Source organism: Cheilinus undulatus, linkage group 9 (genome assembly GCF_018320785.1).
Source record: "Cheilinus undulatus linkage group 9, ASM1832078v1, whole genome shotgun sequence".
NCBI classification, from domain to species: domain Eukaryota; kingdom Metazoa; phylum Chordata; class Actinopteri; order Labriformes; family Labridae; genus Cheilinus; species Cheilinus undulatus.
Genome location: NC_054873.1, coordinates 7,727,551 through 7,737,206, shown reverse-complemented (window position 1 = coordinate 7,737,206; position 9,656 = coordinate 7,727,551). Strand labels below are relative to the sequence as shown.

At 43.2% G+C, this 9,656-nt stretch overlaps 1 protein-coding gene across 2 annotated transcripts; it reads right to left on the bottom strand.

The window, feature by feature from the left end:
- Window positions 1-1,610: 1,610 nt before the first annotated feature.
- LOC121515431 (calcitonin gene-related peptide-like) lies at window positions 1,611-8,224 on the bottom strand. Of its 2 annotated transcripts, XM_041796196.1 has the most exons (5): window positions 8,125-8,224; window positions 7,163-7,254; window positions 5,757-5,891; window positions 2,330-2,513; window positions 1,611-2,218 (listed from the first exon to the last, which is right to left on the bottom strand). In XM_041796196.1, the coding sequence occupies exons 2-4, from the start codon at window positions 7,246-7,248 to the stop codon at window positions 2,354-2,356; spliced, it is 381 nt and encodes a 126-aa protein (XP_041652130.1). In that variant the 5' UTR covers window positions 7,249-7,254; window positions 8,125-8,224; the 3' UTR covers window positions 1,611-2,218; window positions 2,330-2,353. The 2 variants fall into 2 exon arrangements, with proteins under 2 accessions (XP_041652130.1, XP_041652129.1); XM_041796195.1 differs by lacking the exons at window positions 1,611-2,218; window positions 2,330-2,513 and adding an exon at window positions 3,038-3,374.
- Window positions 8,225-9,656: the final 1,432 nt, after the last annotated feature.

Sequence of the window (9,656 nt, the reverse complement as noted above, 5' to 3'; positions counted from 1 at the left end):
TCTCAATCAGGCTTGCACATCTGGACTCTGCAATTTTACTCCATTCTTCTTTGCTAAACTGCTCAAGCTCTGTCAGGTAACACACAAATCAGACGTGAACAGCTCTTTTAAAGTCCAGCCACAAATTCTTTTTTGGATTGAGGTCTGGACTTTGACTCCAGAACATTCACCATGTTGTCTTTAAACCATTTCTGTGTAAGCTTTGGCTCATTGTCTTGCTGGAAAATAGATCTTCTCCCAAGCCTTAATTTGAATATGGACTGAATTTTCCTACATTTTGCCACATTCCTTTCACCCTCTACATTTATAAGCCTTCCAGGGTCAACTGCTGAGAAGCATCCCCGCAGCATGACGCTGCCACCACCGTGCTTCACAGTGAGGATAGTGTGTTTGTGGTGATGTGCAGTGTTTGGCATCTTGTCTGATGCCCAAAAAGCTCCATTTTTGTCTCATCAGACCAAAGAACTTCCTTCCACTTGACCATGGAGTCTCCCTCTCATGTCCTCTGGTGAACTCTAGTCCAGATTTAATCTGTTTTCTTCAACAGTGGCTTTCTCTTCCATAACGCTTTGACTGGTGAAGAAGTCTGGTGCAGAGTCTCTCCCATGTCAGCTGCAGAGTAGTCATAGGTGTCTTGGTGGCCTCTCTCAGTAGTCTCCTTCTTGCACGCTCTCTCAGTTTGTGAGGACGTCCTGATCTAGACAGATTGACATATGTGCCATATTCCCTTCATGTTTTAATGATGGATTTAACTGAACTCTAAGGGATGTTCAGTGCCTTGGAAATAGTTCTGTATCCATCCCTTGGCTTACATGTATCAGTACCTGTTTTTCTTAATTGCTTGGAGTGTTCTTTTGTCTCTAAGTGTAATGGTAGCCAGGAATACTGATTAACCATTGAGTGGAGGTGTAGTATAAAGACACAGGTGTCTCTATACTACAAATCTGTCTATTATAGTGACCTAGTTTAATTTATAAAATCAAAAAAGCTTAAAACATCCAAGGGGTGAATACTTTTTAAAGGCACTGTATGCTTTTTGATGTGTTTATGTCTCTGTAAATCACTTTGGGTTGCTTTGTGCATGATAAATAGACTTTCCCTGCTCATCTCATGATAAAAGCATTTTTGTTTTTACCTCTCATAGAGCTAAAGAAGAACAAGTCTGCATGCAGGTTTTGCCTCCTTTTATTAAGCAATTACCCATGCAGTTTTGACTTTATATCATGTATGCATGCTGCTGGTAGAGAATAGTCCCATTAGTGATGTTTACACCTGAAGACTGTCGCTGCTTCCAAAGTGAGCAACAGTGGAGAGTATGGATGTTTGAATGAAGCCAATGTGTGGATGTGTGCTGCCGTTTTAAGGATATATCAGTGGGAAATGGTGCTAAATTATCTACCAATGAGAACAGATCACTCACTTTTATAACTGATGGATCTTATGAACCAATTTCCCGTTAATGATTCTGATAATCTCCAACCTCCATCTACACCTTCAAACACTTTTTGAAGAACAACACAAGTACCCCAAACCCGAGTGTATCTAAAATACATTTTAATCTTGCTGAAATTTGTTTTCACAATATCGTTTTACAATATTAATCTGTTGTCATTCTCTCCGTCCTCGCTCGGCTCTTCTTTAGCGTCTCGAAACAGAACTGTACAATCATGTTCATGTAAATTGTTCTACATCAAGGCACAAGACAACAGCCGTTGTGGGGGGGCCTTGGGTAGGCTGATCTTTAATGGCGTCCCTCTGGCACACAGGAAAATGGGGGGTGGGGGGGCTTTGGGGCAGAGGGGATTGTGGGAAATGTGGAGAGTATGGATCTGGAAAGATGAGGAGCATGGAGGAAATGTGCTCTAAGGAGGAGAAAGGAGGAAGAAAATCAGGTGATAACCACTGCTGCTTTCATTTTATTTTCCAATCATACTCATGTATAAAAAAGAGGAACCATGTTTTTTCTTTCTTCAGGAGTTCATTTGTTCATGTACAGAAACTAAAGTGCTTTTTTTCTCTTTTTTCTCTTATTTGCTGAAAGCAAAAGGTTTCACTAACAGGATGGAGATGGGGACGAGAGTCCGGTGGGTCTTTTTTTCTTTCTTTTTCCAGTAAGAAGGTGAGGGATGGATAAAGGGCCAGTCCACTGTTTATTTTCTGCTTGATTTTTGTTTTTGTTGATTTTTGTTCTCAGGTTTTTCTCGTCAGGATTCAACCTCTGAAAGAGAAAGAAAAAAATCACTTATTCCCTCACAGTTCAAGTCATCTTAGACCTCTTTGTTGCCTTTATAGAATATTTTTCTGATAACAGAAGTGTAAATGTTCGTACCGTTTCCCTGAAGGTTTGGGGTGCTCACATCTGGACGTTTCTCCTCCGCCTCCCGAAGGCCTTGGCGCCGACGTTGGTGGGGACGAAGTTGCTGTTGCCCATGCCCCCCGATCGGCTGAGGAAGTCCGCCAGGCGGTGAGTGACGCAGGTAGCCGTGTTGCAGGCTCGCTTCTGTGCTGTAACGCTGCTTCAGGAGAGCAAACAAGGGGTTAACGCCGAGATCTAGCCCCTAAATCCGGCATACAGTATTTCTGCACAGCATAATTCATTTAAATCACACATAAAAGTTTTTAAAAAAGCATCCTGAAGTGGCATTTTCTTACCTTTGAACTCGGTGAGATAATTTCAGTCACTCTAAGATCCTATTTATGCCCCTTTTATGTCCTTTTTTAAGTATGAAGTACTCATTTATGTCCCTATGAGAATGAAAATGAGCTAAGGCTTCCTGGTAGAAAAATACGTTTATTGAACAAGAAACATGGTGTCGCATTGGTGGATCATTTATTAATGCTTCCATTAAGTGATCTCTCTTAACCCTTTAACTTCAGCGGGCTTTGAAATGACTCCACGGACATTACACATAGAGATGGACGTCTGCAACGGCTCCTGAATCACATTTATGAAACTGATTGTCTGAAATGACGGGAACAAATCATTCTCTGCCAAAAATAAAGAAGAGGGGGAGGAGGAGATAAGAACGGAAAAGTTGGGTGCAGTTACAGTTAGCTTCTCATGTCAGTCAGGCAGATAAAATCAACATGCACTTGCCAATCCGAAAAACAATGAGGAAGAAACTGGGACGAGGAGAGGACAGAGGAGGAGGAGGGAGAGTTAAAAGAAGGGGGGATGACGGGGTTAGATGCTGTCAAACGTCTCGCCGTAGCTTGCATAGCTGTCGCTCTCAGGCGCACTGCGCTTCTTGCCGGGCGTTCCTGCTCCCACGTTCGTGCGGGGGAACGTCTGCAACTTGTGCAGCTCCTGAGACAGTTTGCCCAACACACAGGTGCTGAGGTTGGAGCAGCGCTTGGTTAGGGGCCTGTCCATGCTGTCGGGGAGGGGACACACAGAGACACATGCAGAGAACAGGCTCATAGGCATGGGAAAACATGCAGAAAATTCACTTCAATCCTTATTTCTCCCCTTTCATTCACGCAGCATTTCTCTCACATGCATTTCATTCTCATGCCACTTATAAAGACGTAGAAATAACCCCCCCTCCCACTTTAGCTTCATGCTTTCTCCTGATCCCCACCCATCAAAGAACCTGTCATCCATCCCCACATGCACCAAAACCCCCACCCAAAGTCAACCCCATCTTGTCACATACCTTACACCCACAGAGCAAACAGAAACCAGTCGTTTCCCACTGTCATGCAACTCCACTTAACTGACATCATGCACACTTATTCGTTCCATTAGACGTACGCTGCTCACATGCCCCGCAGGCAGGCTGCAAATAGTCGTCCGTTCAAACAAAATCAAACTCATCCATGCAGGAGCGGGCCACGACAGAGAATAGAAGTTTGGATTTATAAATATCTACTTTATCTGTACGATTGATTTGTTTTCATCCTGATATGAGTACATACCTCTACGCCTGATTGAACCCGAGTGAAGCGCTAAAAGGCGCATCTTTAGTGGAGTTCAAGTGAAACCAGAAAGAGATAAGAGTCTAGAACGGATGAATAAAATTCAGTATGGTGGTCCAGGAAATTCCTGTCTATTCTAGTTTTGGATTAACTAGACCTACATTTTTATCACAAGGGTAGGGGTAGGAATTGAGGGTAGGGGTTGAAGGGTTAGGGTTGGATGGTTAGATATAACGTTTAAGGATTAGGTTTGGAGGGTTGGTGTAAAGATGGACAGCAAGGATTAGGGATGGAGGGTTAAGGACAGGGTTTGAAGGTTAGGTATAAAGTTGGGCAGTAAGGGGTTTAGGGTTGGAGGGTTACGGTGGGATGGTTAAGGTTGTAGGGTTAGGGATAGGGTTTTAAGGGTAAGGGTTCAAGGATTAAGGATAAGGTTGGAGGGTAAGGGTTAGAATTGGAGCATAAGCATCGGAGGGTTAGGATTGGAGGGTTCTGGATAGGATTGGAGGGTTAAGGTGAGGATTAGGCATCGGGTTGGAGGGTAAGGGATAGAGCTGAAGGGTAAGGGTTGGAAAGGATAAGGTCGGAGGGTTTCTTGATAGGGTTTGAGGGTTAGGGTTGGAGGATTTAGCATGGTGTTGGAAGATTAGGCATAGGGTCTGAGGGTAAAGAGGGTCAGGGTTAGGACTGGAGGGTTCTAGATAGGGTTTGAGGGTTACAGTTGGAGAGATAACATTGGAGGGTTAGGGTTAGGTTCTTCTAAATACCTCATGAGCTAGTATGGCTCATTTCATACTTTAAACTATAGAAATATTGAACATATTTTAAAATCTTCTTTTGGTTATTTTTTAGTCCAACCCCTAATAAATAAATATTTAATGTTCATAACTTTTTGCAAATTTTAACCCTTCAACTGCCAGTTTCTGTCTCGACATACCCCTGTGTTTTAGATGGGGGGGGGGGAAGTAGGGCTGTCAAGATAAATTGCACTTATTGCTATTTTAAAAAAAAGTCAAGAATTAGTGTACCAGTGTTTTAAAATTGCAACACATTTTGGTTAATCCACTGCATTATCTCTGCAGCCACAGTGACTCAAAGTAAGTCCACCACTGCTCCCTAATGTCTCTGTCAGATTAAAAAACTCAGTGGACAAGACAAAAGGCATCCATATGTTATTGAATAATTTCCTCTTTACTGTTGCCTTATTCCTTTTAAATCCATACAAGTCATTTTTCTGTGGATAGGTCCATGTTTAAATCTTTGATCTACCTTTAAAAACAGGTCTGTGTCCAAACAGGAATTGAGTTACCCTTAGTTTAAAATAGTAGAAAATCTCAAAAGACACCAAAACGGGTTTGAGTGCAAAATAGTGGAAATTTTAAATGCAATGAAAAGGATGTGATTGCACTTAAAAATTATAATCTTTTGACAGCCCTAGCAATAAGAAAAAAATAGTTATTTTCAATATAATGCATGCAAAGTAGATTTTCCCCTGGTTGTCAGAGCCCGGTGTAAGTCACTGATCTGTATTGCGCTGATATGCATAATTATCTTTTTGTGCAATTTAAAAGACTAAAAATATCAGATTCCTTTGCAGCCAAAATAGCTATTTCATACAGGCTATAAAAAATATACTTTGAAAAAAGGGGTTAATTTTTCGGACCAACCCCAGTCCTAATATTAACTGTTGAATACTCATAACTTTTACAAAATTTAACCCTTTCAGGTCAAAGACGTTCCCTTCTAGTCAAGTCTTTCGTTGTGCATGGAGGTGACGTCAAACCGCTGTAAAAAAAGGTTTTAGTTGAAGTGAAGTCTCTTTTTTGTCGTCTGTGTACCTGTTTCCTTCAGTCGCCTGCTGCTCCAGCTCCTCCGCCGTCATCTGCACAAACTCCTTGACAATGGCGTTGAGTAACCTTCGCGCCTCGTAGTCCGTGAGCGTGACTCGATCTGACATGGACTCTAAACCCGGTCTGCGGAGGTGAAGAGCGGGGATGTTTAGGGGTCAGAGGGAGATCAGCATTAAATCTTTGGCTGGAATTATCACCTGCAGTTAAAAAAAATGAGGAGTGGTGGCGGTGTATGTGTGTACATGTTGGGGTGGGGTAGAGCCGCTGGATGGATAGGGGGGGGGGGTCAAAGGGGTTGGCTGGGACGTCACCAGCTCAGGGAGGGATGACGTCTGAGTTGGAGGGCCCTCGGCCAACGCGGGGAAACAATCTGCGGAAAGTGCCCCATCTGAGAGAGGAGCTGATGTGCAGGCGGCTTTAGATTTATGACTAAATCGATGGCTTCATGGGAACAGAGCGGGGAGTGGCTTCAGTGGTGGCTTCATAGAAATATATAGACCTCATTCATCCCCTACCAAGTGTATTACATTTTCTCTCCTTTTTCGTCCCTTTTTAAATTAAATTCATTTATTTTAGGAAGAAATAACAATGATACAACAGTTATAACATTGCCAGAAATGTTCAGTTCTTAGGTGACAGCCTGAGTTGCATGGGAATTTTTGCACATTATCTCATTATTTGTGTAGTTAATAGAGCAGACGGTAAAGGAGAGGGACATGACATTTTAATTAGGTGTGAATGTCTGAGGCAGACCACCAAGTGGGTTATTTATTCTGACAAATGTACTCCATTTAGTCCATCTTACAATGTATAAATCATCTCGTAGTCTCAGCAAGCAAGTTAGACCTAACATTTGCGACTGTCTTTGATCATTTCTACCCAATTATGCAGGATTTTGTCCCTTTTTTCATGTTCATGCACCAATATATCTGCTTTGTAACACTAAGAACAAACTCCCCCATTGCATTAGAGGTTTAAAATGCTGCACAAAGTTAATAAAGTTATCAGGATATGACTTTTTGCAACCTAATCTTTCCTTTAAAAGCTTTTCAGTGATATGCATGATTTAAACGCTTGCACCACACTTGTGTAAAGCAGGAAATAAAGCCTGAACAAATCAGAAATATTGATGCAAATCAGGAAAAATGTAAGCCTACTTTCATGCACATTTCTACACGTATCTTTTCTAAAAAAAAAAAAAAAAATGGAAATATTGTGACTTTTTTTCTCAAAATCAAAGCTCAATGTGACTCCCCCATGCAGAAATTTTCACTGCATTTTCCAGTGCTTGCTCATTAAAGTAAGACCTTATGTCCGTTTTGCTTCCCTATGGATGTCAAATGCGTGTCAGAGTGATGGTCTGAAGTAGAAAATGTTAAAGTTGAATATCTCACCTGGCAGGAGCGGCTTGTGAGCAGTACATCTGGCAAATGACCAGGGCGTAGGCAACAAGGAAAGCAGAGATCTTCAACATAACCATGGTCCCCTACACAGCGAGAAAGAAACCTTAACGTGAACGACACTGCCCCTACTCACACATCACTGAAATAAGTTAATCTCAACACACATCACAGGAAAAAGTTGCAGCCACGGAAAAAATGCCTTCTAATTGGCATCTCAGCTTCACTTTGTCTGCTTTTGCCTCCACTGAGCATCCTTTCTTTCACTTTACAGCACCCCCTTTCAAAATAAAGCTACCCTTTTATCCTGTCCTCTTTCACTTTTGTGTCTTCTTCTGTAATAAAAAAGGTCTGTTTCTCCAGGAAAAATCCAGACGAGAGCACCGGACGGGGCTCATGGTGAAAGCTGCAGGTCCTGAAGTGTGACATGCCTGCAGGTGGGTGGGTGGAGGTGGGGGTCCTGAAGCCTGGAGCTATCGCAAACGCTGGAAGAGGAGGGGTGAAAAGGGGAGAGGGAGGGAGGGCTCCAAGCTTGCCAACTCCCTAAGGGACCAGTGCATTAGTGTAATGAGCTGCCAGCACTCTCTCTCTCTCTCTCTCTCTCTCTCTCTCTCTGTCTCTCTCTCTCCAACCCAGTCCAACCTGCTTGTCCATCTCTTCTTTTTTCCTCTCTTTTACTTCTTCCTTTCAATTTCTTCCCATTTTTAAGCCCCTCTCTGTCCTTCTTTCCTCCTATTTTTCTCTTCTATCTCCGTCTTTGGCCTCCAGTGAGCAGACCTGGACCCTCACCAAGCTGGGTGCTGTTGATGCTGCTGACCCTAGTGGTCCCTCTCCAATCCCATTACCAACACAATCACATCCCTGCAGATTAACACAGAGACTCTCTGTGCACATACAAACAGCCCATCAGGTTCACTCACAGCCACACTGATAAAAAAATCAAAGTCAGCGCTTACCTTCAGTGATAATCACCCAGCAAAAAAATAAATAAATATAAATCTCTATGTATCTCTTTGCAAAAACACGATAAGTTGACTTTCTCTCAACTTGCAGGACAACTCTTGATTCTGTTGCATGCAGCGCCAACGCTCCAGCCTATATATCCCACCACTTGGATTTGTGCATTGACTGTGTAGGTGTTTAATTATCCGCCGGCGGCCAATCACATTGCTCTGATGCCACGGCCGGCCAATGGGATGCCTCCTTTCGGTCCTGGCTCACTCATGAGGGACATGGCTTTTGCGCTGACGTCATTCCTCAGTCACTAAGTGCTCCATTCACAAAATCCACCAGTCATTTGGACCATTTGCTATCCCCCCAATTTGCATTGATGTCATTAATTAAATAGGAAGCAAAGCAAGCTGGTGGCCGAGGAGAAGCATCACCAGCTATAAATATTTTAAGAACCTTCTAAAAAATGTTACATTGCATTCTATATCTCAAATGCCAAATCGATAACCCCCCCCCCCCCCCCCCCCCATCTAAGAGTCCTACCACCCTCCCTGCTAAGCACTTGCAGGCGGGGCCATCTGCTGGGGAGGGATGTATACTACACAGTGACGCACTTCTGGACCCTTCATTCATAACGCTGTTTGGAGAACTTCACACCCACCATCAGTCAGTATAGACACACAATCAGCTTATGTAATCAGCTTGTTTTCTGCAGATATGACCTGATTCACCACAAATGATGAACTCAGACCACTTTGCATATCATTTCCAGGTCATAAACTACTTTGAAACTGCAAAGACTTGTTCAATTTTCATTTTCTCCAACTTGAATTGTGTTTTTTTTATCCATATGAATCACCTGAAACAGATTTCTCCTCTCACAGCTGCTACTGTCTGCAATAAATGCCTGAGCCAAGTATGACAACATCCCCCCCTCTACAGTGAAACATCAGACCATATTGAGTTAATAAAGTGATACCACAGTCGGTCCAGTAATGATCACTGGCCCCTGCCCGGCCCTCCTCCCACACACTGAGTAAACGAGTCGTCCTCGGCAAAGACCAATCGATGACAGCCTCCGACAAGAGCCGTTTCTCAAAAGCAATTACACAACTGTTTGTCGTGCACCGTTGTCTCAATACCCTGCCTTTTCATTAGCGTGCAGGCCAGTGTGTGTGCACAGTGGACGTAATGAATGGGCGTACAGTAGGGGTGTGTGTGCTCTGGATTACATGTCCGAGTAAAAGAAGGGGAGGGTTTGCCTCTCCCTGTCTGCGTCATAGAGGAACCCCATTAGACAGGATGAGCCTTTTAGTGCTATTGAGCCACCAGGCTCACCCATGTCAGATGCTAAATCACCGCTCAACAGACAACTGCTTGGTCTTAAGACATGTCCAAGGAGCTACTTCACTTTTCAGCCTCCTCATCAGCTGGCCTGTCGGCTTTATTACATGCTGAAGCACACATGAACACCGAGCACATGATGAAAATAGAACTTTTTAAAGTTTTTAAAAGGAGTCTCAGTCTGTCTTTTCCT